The 19,619-nt window shown below is 37.8% G+C and overlaps 1 protein-coding gene across 3 annotated transcripts; it reads left to right on the plus strand.

Moving 5' to 3' along the window:
- The first annotated feature begins 8,881 nt into the window (after positions 1 to 8,881).
- Positions 8,882 to 18,214, plus strand: LOC135692492 (centrosomal protein POC5). Of its 3 annotated transcripts, none has more exons than XM_065210634.2 (9): positions 8,882 to 9,932; positions 10,984 to 11,171; positions 12,082 to 12,152; positions 12,549 to 12,678; positions 14,097 to 14,285; positions 14,391 to 14,450; positions 15,255 to 15,498; positions 16,751 to 16,906; positions 17,455 to 18,214. In XM_065210634.2, exons 1-9 carry the CDS (start codon positions 9,560 to 9,562, stop codon positions 17,640 to 17,642), a joined length of 1,599 nt encoding a protein of 532 aa, XP_065066706.2. In that variant the 5' UTR covers positions 8,882 to 9,559; the 3' UTR covers positions 17,643 to 18,214. The 3 variants fall into 3 exon arrangements, with proteins under 3 accessions (XP_065066706.2, XP_065066707.2, XP_065066705.2); XM_065210635.2 differs by having other exon boundaries at positions 10,996 to 11,171; XM_065210633.2 differs by having other exon boundaries at positions 8,885 to 9,932; positions 10,975 to 11,171.
- The last annotated feature ends 1,405 nt before the right edge of the window (positions 18,215 to 19,619 follow it).

Below are 19,619 nucleotides of genomic sequence, written 5' to 3' on the forward strand. Positions count from 1 at the left end.
GTTGCACCTTCAGTTTGATGACATTCTGACGTCACAGTGTGCGACTCTCGTTCGCCATGAATTTCGTATATCTTCCACCGACTCGTGAAGAAGTCATGGTCACGCGTTGATAACTGCATCTAAATCTACAGCAGGAGCTTTTTAGGATCGAAAAATAGTAAATTTTTACAATCATTCTAAGTTTACGGGTCGGAATGTGTCCATGCTGTGTCACGACTTTGTTTTGATCACCTGTGTAGGCCCACAAAGCTACGGCTTCCTGTTCCAGCTCTTCCCTCGCGTTAAATTAATCGAAATTGACACTTCAGTTGTTCTCCAAAAAAGAAGAACAACTGAAGGCTTCAGAATTGATATCTGGAATGCTCAAACTAAAAGCCGGTGGAACAGAACTGAGAGCCCCATCACTGGCACTGTTCAATTTGCGAATCGCCGTCGTTCGATTCGGTTTGAGGCGAGACTAACGAAATACACTGTGACGTCAAAATTGGGTCACAGTGTCACCAAACTGAAAAATCTAAAATTGTTTTCGAATTTGGGGGGGGGGGGGCGCGGCTTTGCATTAGTTGTGCTTTTAAAAATATAACTCTGATAAAATATAAATATAATCGTTTATGATATAACTCTCACAAACTAAATATAAATGTTCTGTTCTAGTTTTATTATGATGTTATCTTGCAATTTTTAATGGTTATTCAGACATTTGTCAATGTTTTCTACACGGTTTGGTTTGCTTAAGCACTGGTTATCATATTTGAATCGATGAAAATATGGGCGTGATCAGCAAAAAAACACCCCTTTCATGACGCTGCCCCTAGAGCCCCCCTTGTTAACTTTTTTAGAAATCACCACTATCTATAGCTGCCTATCAAGAAGCTACCAAATAAAAAAGAGAATATAGTAAATATAGAAGGGTACGACCAGAAAAATGATAATAAAAATCTACAATGAAAGGCAGTGGCTATTTTGACATGCATTTGCGTTAGTGAATTCAATCACTTATTTTAATCACAGATCGATTGCCTGATCTAAAGCCAATTTGAACAAGTCGATAACTCTGGCTATTTCAGATGTTTATGCAATGCTGGTAGATGCTGTCGACAACAGATTGTTTTCTTGTTGCTTTTTCGCAAGTTTTCTTTAGCAGCGAGATCATGAAAATCTCGTTTCGTGATAAAGAAAACAAAGAGTATTTATCTCTTCAGTGTCAGCCATAAACAACAACTCTATCCCGTCTGTCTCGAATGGAAACTCTTTAAAGTACCTCCGTCGTCATTTTGACTTTGAAATTACAAACCAAGCACAAAAATCCGAGGTTCTATCATCACTGTCCAAAATGCTTAAACAAATCGATTCGTCGATTCCCAGCCCGTTCATACAAAAACGTTACACCTTTATCTCAACTTCTTTCTTTCTAAATCGCTTGCAGCCTTACTGGGACAATCTTTGAAAGATGTGGATTGTCCAGAATCTTGACAATTTCGCATCCAAATTCATCTGCCAATGGCTAGACTCTCCAAGTTTGGACTCAGTTGTCTTTTTTATTGTTTTTTGATGCCACTTAAGAAATCTTTGCTGACAACTGCATTTATCTGCTATCAATGCGAACAAAGCTACTTTGCCACAAAAATACCATTAGACCAGATTAATTTTGAGGTAGGTGTCACCTGAAAGCGGACAAATTGCTGTGGTTATTTTCAAGTACCCACATATGTAAGGGTTAGAAAAGTGATGGTGGACTTAAGAAAAGTTAGCACTCAGACGTAATGCCTCTGTGGAGGAAAAAATTGAAATTTCTTTTTAGATACAGCACAAGTTTCAGTTTTTGTTTCACAACAGTAAGTAAAACCATTTTTGAGTACATTCAATTGAAAATGACCCCTTTTCGTAATTTAAAAGGTTCGCCTGACCACAATTTAACCTTAACCTTATAAGAAAGTATTGGCCCTTTGTTGCAATAAACCCCAAAATGCTGCTATAAGTATTTTAACAATATCAATGGTTTGTTCACCTTAAACTACAGAACTTCTTATGCTGGCTATCGCGCTAATCAAAATGTATTTTATGCATATTTCAATGTAACATAACTATGCTTGAGATGTGTTGATGGACGACTCTCAACTGATAATGCATTCAACGCCATTCTTATATAGGATTTTGCACCAGATTGGTCTACAGTATCGATATGGACATTGAAGCGAGCAGAACAGGCCAAAAACACCAATTGTTTGCTAAAACTTTCCGATGTGACCAATGCATCAGCCATGTACATGTACGCAGGGGCGTCACTTCATACTTTTTGTGGGGGTGGCTGCATATTTTCCCGTGACACTAAAATACTTCTTAAGGTAAGTTGCTCCCGCTTATGTCCTTGCTCAGTGTATCCACAAGTTCATCGACGTGTGTGCCTGACCTTGGAGAGACGAGCAAGAGAAAGTTTTTTAATGAGTGAGGCAACCCTCCATCCTTGATTTAAAGAGCATGGGCTCATTTTTTTACATCACACTTCCGATATACACACTACAAATTCACAAGGTGAGGATATCAAAGATTCCCTCAATGCTATAAAAAAATCATTATAGGGAAACTACCCTGCTGCATATAAAATACAACAGATGGTGATTTTTATTCTCAAACACAATTATATTGCCTTTAAACAGGGACACCGGAGAGGAGGGCGGGGGGCTGCGACCGCCCCTGCTGCCTTTTGATAGGAGGGGCAAGGAGGGCTAAAGTGCCTTTTCATAGAAGTGCCCTTGAAGCTGGCTTTTTGTAGGAAATCCATGAGATTCATATGGAATTCTGACTGTAGTGCCTTATTTATGAAACATTTCTCGAAACTTGTGAAGAGATTTTTTATGCCAAAATCTAGCCGATTTTCAAGTTACCGACAGAAGATCGAAACAAAATGACGGTTACAAAAGAATTGTTGGTAGCTGGGAATTAATTTTTTCAAATGCCCTTTTACTCAAGCCCGCCCCCTTGCCCCTTGGTCGTTCCGATATCCCTGCCTTTACACTGTCTTTTTATGAGAATAATTTTATAAGAACACGAGCTTCAAAATTGGCCAAAGGTTGAGAACAAATTAAGAACAAGCTGAGGCTGAGCTACTGTTAAATGTAACTTTGAACAATTTTCATCTCAAAAACGAGGAATTTTTTGCCATCTGGGGATGCTTCTTCAGTAAATGTTCAAACATGGCGGCAAATGAAGGTTTTCTCATGCACTTTGCTGGCAAATGAGGCCTGGACACCTGCCTAGAGCGAAAAGCTAGCAATCGCATTGCTAATATCCTATAAATTGAAGAGCAAATTAAGAACAATTCAGCCTCAGATTTTCGAAAAAATTAAGAACAACCAGCCTGTACTTCAATTTACTGGTTCTTATAAAAAAGGAGTGTAATGGTAAATTTTATAAACCTCCCTCATGGCACCGCAACGGTAACACCTTTGCCCCAAATTATGCCAACATACTCATGACAACAATAGAACAACATATCTTTTTAGACCTCTCAGGATCTATTTTGCTGATTCTTTTTAAACTTTGTATTCCAGAGAAAACACTGAAGAAAAAGTCATTTGAGCATTTCACATTTCATATTATTCAGCAAATCACAGCTGGGTTCGCACAACCACCCCCAGTTGCCCGCACGCACTAACAAAACCCCAACGTTCTATATATATACTGAAAACTAATTAATCCAAAATATACTACCAATGACGATGCTCTATCCAATTTACGTCAGTTGGCTCAAACGAAAGTGTAAAATTATTATAATCGAAGCAATTAGAAAATAAGGTAAACAGAAAAGCTGCGTCACCAAGTCACAAGATACAGTTAAGGCCTAATTACACTAAACCAAAACTTTAATCGACTACTCAATGAAATTTTACGTGAAAACCCGAACATATCTTAAGCAATGCCCCAATGGATTGCAGTCGAATATTTTGGAAAGATTTATCGATGATATAATCTTCATCTGGCAAACACAAGCTTGAAAACCTACAGGAATTTATACTATATACCCTGTATCATCCACAAAAAATTGATATAAAAACCGAATTTAGTCGACTCCTTTCTTAAAGTCACGCTTCTCGTTATAGTCAAAGCAAATTTAGACCCAATTATGCAAAACAATTCCATCAAAGTTTGACCCAATTTTTTTAGTAGGGTTTTTAAATAAGACACAAATATAAACCAAAGGTGATTTAGAAATCTATTCCATTCAGCCCAAGATCACGCTGGCAATTTCTACTTCCTGTTACGGGTAGTCTGTATCATTTTTTTTTGGAGTAGACAATTTACAAGTATAACACACTTTCATATTACAGATCCGTTGGTAGTGTTAGATCCGTTGGTAGAAAACATTTGCCCTGCAGAAATCAGTTTTGCCCTGCGAAAAGGTCCTACTTTTGTGGTGAGGGGGGGTGGGGTGGGGGGGGGGGGGGGGGTTATCCACCCCCATACCCCCTCAAGCGACGACCCTGTGTACAAGACACTTCATCCTTCACGGATATCGAGAAGATGGAAAGCAACATCTTCAAAGTTCTGGTAGCAGAGTGTTCGTAACATTGAAATATGCATAAAATACATTTTGGAAATATGCATAAAATACATACCGGTATCTTATTTTGGAAAGAATGCTGTTTTATTATATCCCCCAATCTCTGGGTTGTGCGTCCTACGTAGCTAGAATCACACTGGCACGAAAATTCATAATCAGCAGAATTCTTTTGGGTGGTAGGATTTTGAATAGATGGAAGGGCTTTTCTAGTGCTGTAAACAATACCATGACAACAAACCAAAACTCAGATTTTGGGATAGATGGAGGGTCATGGTACCTGATGATCAGAAGCGGACTAGCCCACCGGGACACCGGGAAATTTCCCGGCGCGCCCTTTGCCCTAAGTTATTTTTTCAAAAACTTGAAAACCTTCAAAAGGCAACTAATCTTCGAATAAAACTAAAGCCTGGTTTCCATATAGCCGTAAGGCTGCCTGCGGCTGCCTGCGACTGCTTTCTGCCATCTGGCATCTTCCATCCCTACGGTATCGCCGGCAGATAATTCTTTATGGAAACGCTTTCTAACGGTACCGCAGGCAGCTGTTTGAAGTGCCGTAAGACTGCCGGGAGAGCCGGGAGAAAGTTGAACGAGTTCAACTTTTCCCGGCTCTTACGGCAGCCTCCCGGTACCGCCGGTAGACAAATTACAAATGGAAACGCCTTGCCTGCGGCTGCCTGCGGCATTCTTTTGTTTAAACAGATCATGTGATGTGCAAGAACCAATTAAAACAGGGCTTTGTTGTTGAATTTTGCCCGCCAGTTCTTCCCGCTCAAACTTTACCTAGTTACCGGCATAGTTACCGATACCGCAGGCAATTGAAAACAGAACGTTTCCATTTGCCGGCGCTGCTGTAAGGGTGGAAGATGGAAGATGGCAGAGAGCAGTCGCAGGCAGTCGCAGCCGTAAGGCTGCCTGCGGCTGCCTGCGACTGCTTTCTGCCATCTGGCATCTTCCATCCCTACGGTATCGCCGGCAGATAATTCTTTATGGAAACGCTTTCTAACGGTACCGCAGGCAGCTGTTTGAAGTGCCGTAAGACTGCCGGTAGAGCCGGGAGAAAGTTGAACGAGTTCAACTTTTCCCGGCTCTTACGGCAGCCTCCCGGTACCGCCGGCAGACAAATTACAAATGGAAACGCCTTGCCTGCGGCTGCCTGCGGCATTCTTTTGTTTAAACAGATCATGTGATGTGCAAGAACCAATTGAAACAGGGCTTTGTTGTTGAATTTTGCCCGCCAGTTTTTCCCGCTCAAACATTACCTAGTTACTGGCATAGTTACCGATACCGCAGGCAATTGAAAACAGAACGTTTCCATTTGCCGGCGCTACTGTAAGGGTGGAAGATGGAAGATGGCAGAAAGCAGTCGCAGGCAGTCGCAGGCAGCCTTACGGCTATATGGAAACCAGGCTTAAAATTGATTACAATCATCGATTGACCTCCTGTCTAAAGTACGTTTCCATAAAAAGTTTAGTTTCGCTTTTAAGTTGAGCAAAATTAAGATTAATTGTTAAGTTTCCCGATCTTTGTTATTGTAAAATTCATTGAAGACGAAATCTTGATTAGCAAATTCTGTAAATTTTTCGAAAACCTTGGAAAGAACATATTTTATTTTGAAAATGGCTCTGAAAAAAGCAAAAATTTTAAACATACTCAAATCTTTTTCGTATGAAACTTCTGAGAGTAGATAACGGCAGAATAAGGGTCCAAAAGAACAAGATGGAAAATTCGATCCAGAAGTTGGTACTTACTCTCCATCTTGTTCTTTCTGACCCTTATTCTGACGTTTTATATCCTGAAGAGGTTCAGACGAAAAGGCTTTAAGTATGTTAAAAGTGTTTGCTTTTTTCAAAGCCATTTTCAAATTTAAAAGCGCCAAAAATTTTTTCATATGTAGCAGCCAGAAAGCCTACTCTCACTTCCAACCCTCGTTAGCTTGTAATTTTTCACGCAAGTGCGCAATACTTGAATTAATTCGATATCTATTGAGGTGACTAGTAATTTTGTGAAACCCATGACTTATGACTAACCATATTAGTTGTTTGACTTATGGCTGACGCAAACTATTCCTAGTGCCTGGCATCCAATAACTGGGGGCTCGCACTTTGGAAAGATGAATTGAGCACTACCCTGTACTCTTTCCAATCAAAATGGTTATAACTGGATAAAATTATCGATCTGTTGGCTATTAGGTATGGAAACATTCACATATTATGTAATCAAAGATGGATTGAGCCATAAACTATCCCTTAATAGTGAAAACTGTTCTAGGTACGATAGAGGACAATACTTTCTGAACGTCCTAATGATGGCAAGCTATTTTATTTTGCAATTCAACTGAAAACTCATAGGCATAATGCTCTTTGTACGTTACAATCAGAAATTTTGTGCCAAAAAGAAATTATGACTTATTGGAGCCAAAAATCTTGACAACTTTTTAAATTACTTTATACGGAATTTGTTGAGAATTCATGCCCTCGTGTACGAACCTTTTTTAAAATTTAATGGAAAGTTAAATCTGCTTTTTTGAAAAAAAACTGGTTTCAAATTTACAACTATCTATAAAAGTATTCCAATCTTCCTTCAAACTTTTGTTCCGGAATAGAGACTGTGCCTTTTCTTAAGAAATTCTTTATCCTTTTTTACCATGTCTACGCACAGTTTCTCATACAGAAGGAGCCTTCAATCTGCAAAATCATCAATTTGGGCAAAACGGACGGTAGCAGGGTCTCTTAAAATCAATTTGTCCAAGCTATGTTATCAAATACTTTTCGGACAAGTCTATAGTTCAGTACCTGATCATAATTCCGCACGCTGATGCACTGGCATCATATCTTTTGTAAATGATATGTAACTCTAGCGTAGAGGCAGGAGCAACACAGTCATTAGGGTAGCAGGTGCTGAGGCACCCCTTTACTTTTTTAAAGATATGCTGGAAAACTTTCGAAAATTTATGAGAATGAAGTCATGTATTTCGTCAAATTTCTAAAGATTTCGTGATCGATTTTAATCGAAAAGAATCTCATCTCCTAGGCCAGAGAAATTGCTTTCTTTGTAAAATCTTGGAAGATAGTGTCTCGCTAGCTGAAAAATCATCATTTGATACCTAAAATTGAGGGCAATACATGATTTGGTACCTACAAATTTTGTCAGCCGTGTAGACGTTTCAAATAAAGTCAATTTGACTGAGAATCTTCTTCATGCCAATGCCAGTTGTGAATAAAAAACTTTGATATTCTAAATAAGGTGATTTCAAAAAATTTTCCGGGGCTCATCCCCCGATCCCCCGTTTCCTTTCCTGTGACAATGCTTGCAACAAACTGATTCTCAGCTATAGCAAAGTTTTTCCGAGCCCGTTTTACAAGCACTAAAGTTTTGTGACTTTAGCACCTATTGGCGCCCTTTTGACTGCTTTTCCCGGTGGGTCAAATAGTTGCCAGTCCACCACTGCTGACAGGCACGTAAATAATAGGGGGGCGTGGGGGGCGTAACGCCCCCCCCAAAGTTTGGAAAATCCAGTTACAGTTGGAAAACTTAACGGTTGACTTGGATTTTTTTCTTAAGTCCAAACTTATGAATTTTATATTTTAAGAAGTTTTTTTATTTCAAATGTAAAAATTCTAAACATCAAAATTCACAGGCTGAATCTGACTCATCCATTTATCGTTTTCTATTGTGAATCCCGTCTCCACTGGATCCAAATTGCACAATTGCCCCGTTTGCTTTCTTTCTGATGGGAGTTGAATCAAATTACGAACAGGCAAGGTGAATTTCCGGATAAGAAACTTGAAACTTTACAGTTTGGAATAATAATACCCGCATTGATCAGAAAATTTTAGAGTGGGAGATTTTTAAGAAACTACGAGTAGTTAATTCAATAAAAGATTAAGAAACTTTCAGTACTAAAAATTCTTAACGCTTCTTATAAAAAAGGAGTTTATGCTAAACTCCCCCTGTTATTTGTTAACGTCCTTGACTCATTATCATAAATTCCTATGACAAAACTGCTGTGAAGCAAGAACACATTGCAAAATTGCAGTAGAAGTATTTGATCAAAGAAGAGTGTTTCATCTTTCGAATCAGGCATATGCACAAGTTTGCTCTCAAATCATCATTTCAATTGTAAAGAACGAAAAGGCATTTGGTCCTCTGAAAAGTGTTAGTAGTTTTCTTCGATCAAGAACAAAAATAAAAGGCTCGAATTCTGGGTGCTTCTATATCGTGAAAAAAAAGGAATTTTAGATACATAGATCTGCATCAATTGATCAATTGATCAATTTAGATAAAATTGATCAATTGATCTGAAAGAATACTACTAATCGTTAAGTATATCTAATACTGGTTTTGCTTGAATGTTGCTTTACTTCTTACAGCAAGTTTAAATTTTTGTTTCATGGTAATCAAAATTTAGAGATTTAGGCTTTTATGCTTTAGGCTATTTGTTGAGTAAGGTTTTGGTAATTATAAAGGAAATAGAACTATGGTGTTCGGGCTATTTACAAATATCAATTTGGTGGGTACAGTAGATTTACTGGTCGCATCAAAAATTTCTCACTTAAAGTTGGAATTTTCATCCTTCCACGCCCCTCCAAAATTAGCAACTTATTTTCGTCCCTGACTGCTGATGATAATGAAGATGGTACCTGATGATAATGAAACAATACTGGGATGGCTTGTTTAAATCTGACTTTCGAATCGAAAGGAAGTGTTACCAATCCACGGTAGTTTAAGATAAACTGGGCATATTTGCCGACCAAACATTTGGACAGCAGAAAAACTTGCGAACTTTTCCCTTGTATAATATAATTCTATGGGTATAACTAATCTACTTTTTCTTACACTTTACGAGGGTAGGTACCTCATTTGTTGAGCTGTGTTGCATTAATATCTAGCGGGCAGGCTCTGGAAGCGGTGAAGGAGTCCTTCTCGGTACGAGGCTAGCCAATCAGAAGAGGTAAGTATCAAGGCGGCAAATAGAAGTTGTTTTTGACCAACGGCAAAATGGCCACCACGGAAAGTAGTGACGCTTCTTCGCCACCATTGTTAAGCGAAACTTCACATGGAAGCTCTGTTTCTTCCGATTTTCAAAAGGAATACGAAGATATCCTTAAGTATGCCCTTGTAACACCAAGGTTTGAAGCGGTACCAAGTGCTTATGTGAAGCCGGCTGTTCCCCACCAGGATTATTCGTGTGATCACAAATTGGAACAAAGCCCTGTTGCCGAGACGTCTTCTTGCACAAGCAATTCTGATGAAAATGGAGCAGAAACGGAGATGGAGACTGTGAAGTCAAATTGTAAGCGCTTATCTAACCGAACAAAAGTGCATGATAGGGGTGCAAATCAGCGCCTACTGTCGACAAATGCAAAATCTTGTAAGTTGCTGCTTGATAATGACATCTTAAGACTGTTAGCTGTCTCTCTAATTATCTCTTATTCTGATTTATTGCTTCAATTGATATTCATTCTCCCAACAGATTATAAATTATGAATTTTTCTATAAAAGTATTTCACTTCAGCTCAATTTCAACTTGTAATTTTCATTTAATGATGATATTGCAGAGTATGGTTTTTAAGTCTCCACGAGTCACGAGACCCAGACTGCAGAGTAGGTATGGTGGCATTTTGAGTTCTGGGCGTGACATGGTTGTGTCCTATTGCTTATCGCAAATGAAGAATCGTGTTTCCTCAAAGTCGACATAATCTTGCATTAGTTTGATAGGTACAAATTACTATTAATTATATAATCATGTTCATTTTCTTGTTGATATCTTTGGGCTCTAACATAGCTGTGGAAACTATATACACAACTGAAGTGCACACTATGACCAAAATGCAAAGTTGCACACCTGAAATTTTTCTCTTGCATACCCAAGATCTTGTTGAAAACTGCTATACTCTGCAGTCCGGTCCATGACATCTACAGTGCAAATGGCTCTGTTTTTTTTTGTCCTGCAATTGTTTGCCATCTGGAAACACACCCCTTTAGGCAACAATTGTAATGACCTTTTCTACTTATTTTAAGTGTGCGCTGTCAAATGATGATAATTATCTTGACTATTCAATTTCCCCTATTTGGCAGACTGTTTCTTTTGGCAAAATGTAATAGAAGACTGTTGTGCAAGCATGTGCAGCAAATTTCTAAATGATCCCAAGCAATTTTCATTCAAAAAGTTGCACAACAGTCTGGAAGTTTGCACTTTTTGCCAAATCAAGGTGCGCAATGTTTTACGGTGGAAGTCAGTTCTCCCATTGTTACTTTTTATCTTTAAAAATTGGTTGTTAGAAATTAGATTAAGGACTAAAATCTTTTATTGAAGAGTTTGTTAGAAATCATAATTTTCCAAATTATGGTGCCAATTTAGCCTGATTGGTTTGTCAATTTTATTATTTATACAACAACAACACTTTATACAGCTGGTAAAGTTAAATTTCCAGTCAATGAAGAACATATCACCACTGAAAAGCTGAATCACAATGACAGTTCTGCAAGTAGCACATTGTCAAACACATCATTGATGAATGGTATATTTGATGGAGCACTGGATGGAGATCTGGGCAGGATGGACAATTTATTGGATGTCTGGTGTCTTGAGTTGAAAAGAAATATTTTGGTATGCATCTACCAGAACCTTAAGTGTTGAAGTTTTAGACATGATTTACTATGGATTATTCCAAGCCACAATAAGGGGGGGGGGGGGGGGAGATAAAGGACAATAATGAGTCAATTAACACAATTTCCATGTTCATGTGTGTCATTTTTATCAAAATATCATGGGTCACAATAAGTACAATTAGAAAAGTAGGAGTCCAAAATTTGAGCCTTCTATAGTTTTGCATTTTGAAGATGCGAAGGTTTCAATTTTGATAGCATTTAGCTATTATTTGCCATTAAATGGCATTTTTGAATTTCACACAGAAATAGAAACTGTATCTTTTTAGCAATATTTTATCTCAGTTCACATATAGAATAGTATTCTTCAAGAATGATGAGCATGAATAGAAATCATAACATGACATCAATTTGTGATAAAATTAATATTGTTTGCTTTAAACTTAATGTTTGTTTCTTTGTCAGCTTATGCGGGACTTTTTCAAAGTAAAAATAAACATGCTCCACAAAAAGAGCTCCCAAGAAACTGAAGACACTCTATTTCACACCTCTAGATTAATTCCTTCAGAGCATCCTGGGGAGAGTTAGATAATAAATTTAATTTGGGAGACCAAAAAGCATCAGATTATGAAATGAAAACATTAACCCACAAAAGATGCATGTTTATATTTCATCTAATTATCCGAGTTTGGTTTTATAGGCCCTCATAGCCTTATGAATTAAGTTTAATTAGTAACATTTCTAATGTAGCACAAAGGTCTCCTTTTCTGTGTACTTCGTGTGCTCAAACTATTATTGTCAAACTTGCAAGCTTACTGGCATTTTATTATGGATGGATAACAAAAATTAGATGCTTTAATTGTCAATTGAAACCAAAATGTTTCATTTTCTATTTGTATCCAATAAAATAGGGAGAATTCTCAAACAACAAGCTAAAGCTATTGGAACATATGAAAGAGAAGATGGAAGTTCAAGAGAAAAGGTAAAAGTTTTGGTGGCAATGAAACATCTAAAAGTTGACCACTACGCATCAAATGTTGCAATTTGTCAATTGTATTATAAGTGCTAGACAGAAATCTGAAATGCTTTTGTAGATGGTACCTATTTTAGATAGCTACCACCTGTTTGTCAGAAAATTAATTGTAAAAACTCATTTGTCTATGAAAACTCCGTTTTTATAAGTCAGTTGTTAAAACTAATTAGCAAAAACTCAGTTGCTAAAAGTTAGTTGCGTAAACACAGTTGATAAAAATCTGTACTGAAAACACTTGTTTATAGGGCATTAGAACAAAAATATGCACATCTCACTCAGCTCATATGACATTAAATGAATCACTATTGTAAAACATCAGTTATGAACAAAAAATCCTATTCATAGGCATCTTCGAGAGGAAGAAGCACTGCAAGATCAAATTGAAAAGCATAAAGAGTTGCTGCACACATTTGAAAAATCAATCAATCAAAAAGATCTTGTCATTACCAATCTTACTGATTCCTTGGAAAAACAAGTATGTAGCAATTTTTGGTCAATTTAAGCTGAATTTTCATATTTTTTTCAAAGATAATTGTTTTTCAATTTTTTTTTAAAGAATTTTACACCATTTAACAACCCATTTTACACTGATAAGAGAACAATTGACAGCTAGGAGACCAATGGACAGCTAAGAGACCATTTGGCAGCTGAGGGACCAATGGACAGCTGAGACACCAATTGATAGCCAAGAGATCAATGGACAATTAAGAGACCAATGGACAATTAAGAGACCAATGGACAGCTAAGATACCAATGACAAGAGAAAATTTGACAGCCAAGAGACAATTTGATAGCTGAGAGACCAATGGACAATTAAGAGACCGATGGACAGCTGAGAGACCGATTGACAGCTAAGAGACCATTTGGCAGCTGAGGGACCAATGGACAGCTGAGACACCAATTGATAGCCAAGAGATCAATGGACAATTAAGAGACCAATGGACAGCTAAGATACCAATGACAAGAGAAAATTTGACAGCCAAGAGACAATTTGGTAGCTGAGAGACCAATGGACAATTAAGAGACCAATGGACAGCTGAGAGACCAATGGACAGCCAAGAGACCAATGACAAGAGAAAATTTGACAGCCAAGAGACAATTTGATAGCTGAGAGACCAATGGACAATTAAGAGACCGATGGACAGCTGAGAGACCGATTGACAGCTAAGAGACCGATTGACAGCCAAGAGACCAATGGCAAGATAAACTTTGACAGCCAAGAGACAATTTGGTAGCTGAGAGACCAATGGATAGCTAAGAGACCAATGGACAGCTTAGGGACAAATGGCCAGCCAAAGGACCATCTGACAGCTAAGAGACCAATGGATAGCTGTGAAACGATGATAATATTTGAGGATGGCACGAAATAGCGGAAACATAGCATGCTGAAGTACTTTCTCATGACACTCTTTGGAGTATAAACGTTGGATATTGGACCCTTGGCCAGAGCATAGGGGATTATTGGACAGCTTACAGACTAATGAACAGAATTTAGAAACATGTTTTCACAAACAAAAAGCAAAAGCGTTTCTTGGGGAAAAGCAGGTACTCCATATCTGTAAAAGCTCAGCATACCCAAGTAGATGGCATTTCAGACATTAATTGAAATTGACTCATGAATTCAGAGTGGGTCAATGAGTATGGCGATGATAATGATAATTTTTTGTTGACGTGGTTTTGCATTTCTCCGCACCAAGGCAAACAATTTATTTTCCTGAAGATGGAAAACTTCACTTTCTTTCAACCAATCGTGTCATTCTTATTCTCATGTTTTTTACAAGCGTCTACCTTTTTGCGTCGGAGAAAAGTTGAACTTTAGTTTTGTGCATTATGGGTCGGGTCTTTAATTTTGTTTTGAAATAAGTTTCGTAAACAATTTTTCTTCCATTGTAGAAAGAAAAGCAGGAGAAATTGAAGATCTTACTAACTTGGAAGTTGAAGCACAACGATGAAAAACGTGAGAGATTTGCATCCAAGTTGGCTGAGAAGCATTATAAAAGGACTGTGTTGTCCAAAATATGGCTTGGATGGAGGAGTGTAATTGAAATGCGCTGGAAGCAAAGGGTTGAGAGAGCTTGTCAGGTATAGCCATTCATCTTCATGCACGCCCAGAAAGTACCAAAATTCTCCTTTTCCATATTCATTGCAGCTGAGCGACTTTGTAAACAGTTATCTCTTTTGTTTTAGTCTAGGTCCCAAGAGATTTGCGTGAAACTAACAGAGGACTACGAAGAAAGATTGAAAGGGGTGAGCTGGATTACATGCGTTTGAAATAAAGTCAGTCAAGAGTTTTATGAATTTCAGGAAAATAACGTTATTAAGGGAAAACCCTTGATAATTATCAGGGTTGCCAGATATGATTTACAAAAGAAGGCCAGGCGGGTAGGCAACTCAGGCCAAAATGGTCATAAAAAGGCCATAATTAAAAAATATTTCTTAAAAATACATTGTGCATGCGCTGTTTATATTTCTACGCACGTGTCTTTTAAATAATCTCTTAACTCAAATAAGAAACTTACTTCTTCTTTAAAAAGATCTCTAGCTGATGGTTAGGACCTACTTTTTGTCTGACCAATAGGTGGTGATATTTGACCAAAAACAAATTTTCCAAGCAATCTAGCTATGAAAAAAACCAAAATTGGAAAATTTGGCTTGAAAAAGGCCAATCTGGCAACGCTGATAATTATTGGAACAATTTGGGAACAGGTTGGAACAATTTGAATCAAGGATCAGAGAATGGCTTCTGGAATGATGTTGCTGGCTTGAAGGTTCGCAAGATGTAATATTTGTTAGGATCAAGCGTCAGAAAAAATAGATATATCCTTCAAAAGTGCACAAAAGCATCGCGTTGTGTTAAGAGTATCTTATTTCTCTTATCTTTACTTTATCAAAAGTAATATTAAAAGTAGGAGGGAGTAAAAGTTTCTTGTTGTTTCTTGGGTGACAGCGTATCCAGTTTTTAAGAAAAATGTTTTTACTGCTCCGTTTTTGCAATTTATATTTACAAATCCTGTTTTCTGTAGCATTTGATTGATTATGACATTTTTGCAGTTGCAAAATTCACTTGAAGTTGCGAGGATTGAGGTGGCTCGTTTGCACAACGAAAGAGATCTCTATGAAGAGACGATGAAAAAAGCGTTTATGAGGGGCGTCTGTGCTTTGAATTTGGAAGCAATGCATATGTTCAGAGAGCCAGCATACGATGAAGAAGGGAAAGGGAGAAAAAATGAAAATGGAGACGAAATCAGTGACAGTGGATACACTGCAGTTGACAAGCAAAAACATGACAGTCAAAGTATGTTCCTTTAATTAAATGAATTTGCTGGTAATTGATTGGAACGATAAGGAGGACTATGATGTTGCACCCGAAGAAGATTCTTTATGTAGCTAGCACAAAGCGCAAAATTCTACAAATTTTTAAAGAAGAAACAGTCTTAATCTTCTTTCCTTTATGTGCATTTTAAGGACGATTTTAACGAAGTGAATGCGCTGCGAAATTATATTTTGCTTTCCGCCGGGCTGAACTTTAAGGTGTCTAGAGTCTGCTAAAGTACGTTTCATGCGTGTCAAGCGTTCCAAAGCTTGGTATGTGCCAACGTACCAACGTGCCAAATCTGGTACGTGCAAACGCGTCAATTTTTGTAACGTTCCAACATGCCTAAATCAATTCAGTTTTGGTCGAAATCCAGGTTCGTTATCTTAAAATATTTTTCTCATTGAAATGTAAATTCTTTAGATCAAGACAAAGTGTACGTGAAATAAAATAAAACGGCATCAAGATATAACACATTTCGTGACAAAAATATGCGAATTTTAATGGCAAAAGAAAGGACTTAAGCCTCCGCGCTTAAAAATTGTCGGTTTCTTATCAAATGAAAAGCTTGTACTTGCTTGAGGATGTTTTTATAATCACACTAGGTTTTTGAGCTATTTAAAGAAGAGGAAAGGCGCAACCAACTTGGAATAGAAAATGCTGAGGACGGGGAAAATAGGCCATGGCGTCTGTATTCCTTTGATTGCAATTTCAATAAGCAACTCGACTTAATGGCAATTGGCACTTTTATGAAAGAATAGCGAAAATGACAGGTTGAAGCCAACTAAGCCTTTCTATTACCTTCAAAATTTTTTTTAATCGTACCTCTCCAAAAATCTAAATTTCTAAAGTTAAAATATAAACAAATTTTAATGAATTTAAATTCATGCCAAGAACAGCAAACGATTTTGAGCCACGAAGAAGTTGACTCGTTGTTACTTAATTGGCATTTTGGTGCGTGCAGACTTATTGGACGTTGACACGTACTAAATATTTGTACGTTGGCTCTCAACAACGAACGGTAAATTGGAACGGTGAATGTTACGTTTACCAGCGATTTCCGGTGAATTCACCGTGAATTCGCCTCGTAGAAACGAACCTTGCTGCAGATTCACCGTGAATTCGCGTCGTAAAAACGAACCTTGCTGCAGTCTATTCATGGTATAAAATCAAAATTTCCTGTCACTCTTGCACCCCTTTAATTACCATTATTTTTTTTAATTCACTTGAATAGAGGACAACAGAACAACTGATGACGATCGTAACAGAATGAAGGCGCCACAGCTAAGAGAATCAAATTTCGACAACGTAGACAACCGTAGGAAGATTGCTGTGAGCGTGGTTGGGAAGGACGCATTCCGGACAAAAATGAAAAAACAGACAAAAGCTGGTGAGATCTTTTCTATCAACGCTCTTTCTCTTGTCTCTGTAAACGGCCATCGTAAATGGTCTTGCCTTTTATTAAATTGGAACGAGAGGTTGTAAACTCTAGGCCGGTGCACAAAGAAAATCCAACTTACAAGATTTATTAGTTTTATTTCATATTCGTGTTCGTATGCTACAAAACAACCAAGCAGCTAATTCCCGAGGTCATTTGCCGAACCGATTCATCAAAGTACTTGTCAATGCAATGATTGACGGGAAAAGGGCACCTTCCTATTCCCAGGACTTGGTCGTTTCAGCCGGAGGAAAGATGGCCAATGAAGATTTCACAATAAATGGTTGGCCAACGGCTTGAACCAAAATAAGCATCTGAGCAAATGCATCCCGCAAAAGGAAGGTCTTATTCCATCTTGTTCTTTCACAAAGCTTGTTTTAAAAATTGCTACCCATGCATTCTGTGAAGAACAGATTGTCTGCCACTTTATAAAGAGGCTTTATGCTACGATCAAATAAAGCAGTCATTTGGTTACCAGCTTTTTTGTTTCACCTTTTTAGGCAAGCAGAACAGTCAACCTTCAATTACGTCGGTGTTTGTTGAGAAACACAAGGCAGACGAGGCCCATGACGTAGCTCGTGCAAAATCATTACCTATCGGTGGAAGGACATCTGTCGCCTCAAATGTACCTAAACCTAAAAGCAATACTGGCAGGGGTTTTGGCGAAGAAATCAAAGTTGTTTTATGATAAGCATTAGCAATGATAATCACTATTTGTAAGTTTGAAATTTATCTCTCATGTCATCGATAATATTGACGAAATTCTCAGCGGGCTTTAGTTTCAGCATACAAAGACGACCCGAAATATTTACAGTACCCACATTTGTAAATGCCCACCTTGTTTTTAAGCTATTACATTCTCCATGTGTAAGTTTGATAGGAATCTCTTAATGTGCAGAACTCTTTTCGAATTGATTCTCATTTTTCGCTTTTCCAGATGCACTGTTGTTTTGTCTAATACTTTCAGTTATATCTATTAACTCTTGTTTGAATGTGTCTTTCACATAGATAACTATAAATCTTTAATCCAAATTCTTGTTTTGTAACGATTTGTGAAGATTTGCAGCTGACTGGAATTTTGTCTATTTGAGTTTTCAAAAGAACATTGATGAAAATATTTCCCGTTTTTATATTTTCAACATGAAGCGTATGAACTTGTAATCTTTTCAACCGGCAGCAAGGTGTATTTTAAGAATATACTCATGAATTTTAAGATTAGTATATGTAACTGATGGTATTTTGATGACTAACTGATGGTAACTGATGGTATTTTGATGACTAACTGATGGTAGCGGGTTCTTTGACACTGTGGCAGCCAACCGTGGAAAAGATAATGAACCAAACGTGAGAAAATTGACATGGCTATTTATGTGTATGGTTAGACCGATACTGTCTTATGCGATTAAACTCAGATTAATTGAATTTGGATAGTGTAAAACATTAATAAAGACTGGAAACAAGTAAAACATCCCAAGAAATCTACTTCTCTTCACTTTCCGGACTAGGAAAACGCGAGGTCCCGGAAGCTTTGGCGCGGACCGGGTCCCCAGAGAGGGTATCTCCAGAGAGGGCATTTTCCAAAATCTTGAGTTGAAGGCGCCTGTAATAAGACAACACTATCTCCCATCCCCTAAAAACGGTACCTGGGGGTTTGCCACGAGCAAGGGTATACAAACAATCTTTTGGTGGTACAAAACTTGTAAATGGCTTTGAAAAAAGCAAACATTTAGTAAACTAAAGCTTTTCGTCTGACACTCTTCAGAACAGCCACCTCGGTCTTGCAAATCCAAAATTAGTACTAAAACCTGCGATTCTGCTATCGGGCAGCATTTGCTAGAAAACCCAGATTGTGCAAAAAACTATAATGGCGACATGTTTCGGATTATTGGTAAAGCCCGATCGTCGTTCCACCTAGCAGTTTTAGAAAATCTATCTACATAAGCACGAAAAAACCGCTACTGTGTAGACAAAAGGAGTTCGTTTTCACCTTAGGACTCCATTGGTAACATTCTAATAAGCAAGCGGCACTGATTGGTCAACCTTTACAATCATGTGCTCGTGTTTCTGATTGGCCTATTTCGATCCACAACTGTGTATTTATATTTCTTAGCGTAGAGTTTTCGATCTATGTTCTGACGTTTTAAACTCTGAAGAGTGTCAGACGAAAAGCTTTAGTTTACTAAATGTTTGATTTTTTTAAAGCCATTTAGCAAGGGTATACTTTTTTTGGTCTTCCAGTCTAGTCAAGGGTTTAACTTTTAGCAATTTTGGTCCAGTCAAGGTCTTGCCAAGGGTATAATTTTTGACAATATTGGTCTAGGGAACGGCAAAAAGGGAAATGTCAATCATCACAAACCATTTTCGTTGATAATAAACTAGTTAATGAAATTAATAGACCTTTGACATTTCAGAGTTCAAAAAATACTTTTGAGATATTTGCAAGCTCGAATGGTTTGGAAATGCATAAAGCCAATGGTATCGTCTTCAATATTAATCTAGTCAAGGGTATAATTTTTGTAGAAATCTGTCTAGATTTCAGTAGAAACTGTTCTAGCCAAGGGCATCATTCTCTTAAAAACACGTCTAGCCAATGGTACCGCTTTTAATATGCTCACGGCAGACCTCTCCCCAAAATTTAGCCAAGAACCCCTCTTTTCGGTGAGAT

This window comes from Rhopilema esculentum, chromosome 3 (genome assembly GCF_057945365.1).
Source record: "Rhopilema esculentum isolate cy_ngs chromosome 3, ASM5794536v1, whole genome shotgun sequence".
Classification (NCBI taxonomy): domain Eukaryota; kingdom Metazoa; phylum Cnidaria; class Scyphozoa; order Rhizostomeae; family Rhizostomatidae; genus Rhopilema; species Rhopilema esculentum.

What these genes read in the sequence shown, in the direction of transcription:
- LOC135692492 (XM_065210633.2), top strand. Translation starts at nt 9,560, where the DNA reads ATGGCCACCACGGAAAGTAGTGACGCTTCTTCGCCACCATTGTTAAGC. An exon ending in AGTTGAAAAGAAATATTTTG is followed by an intron (nt 11,172 to 12,081) that starts GTATGCATCTAC and finishes CCAATAAAATAG; the next exon opens with GGAGAATTCTCAAACAACAA. An exon ending in CTGATTCCTTGGAAAAACAA is followed by an intron (nt 12,679 to 14,096) that starts GTATGTAGCAAT and finishes CTTCCATTGTAG; the next exon opens with AAAGAAAAGCAGGAGAAATT.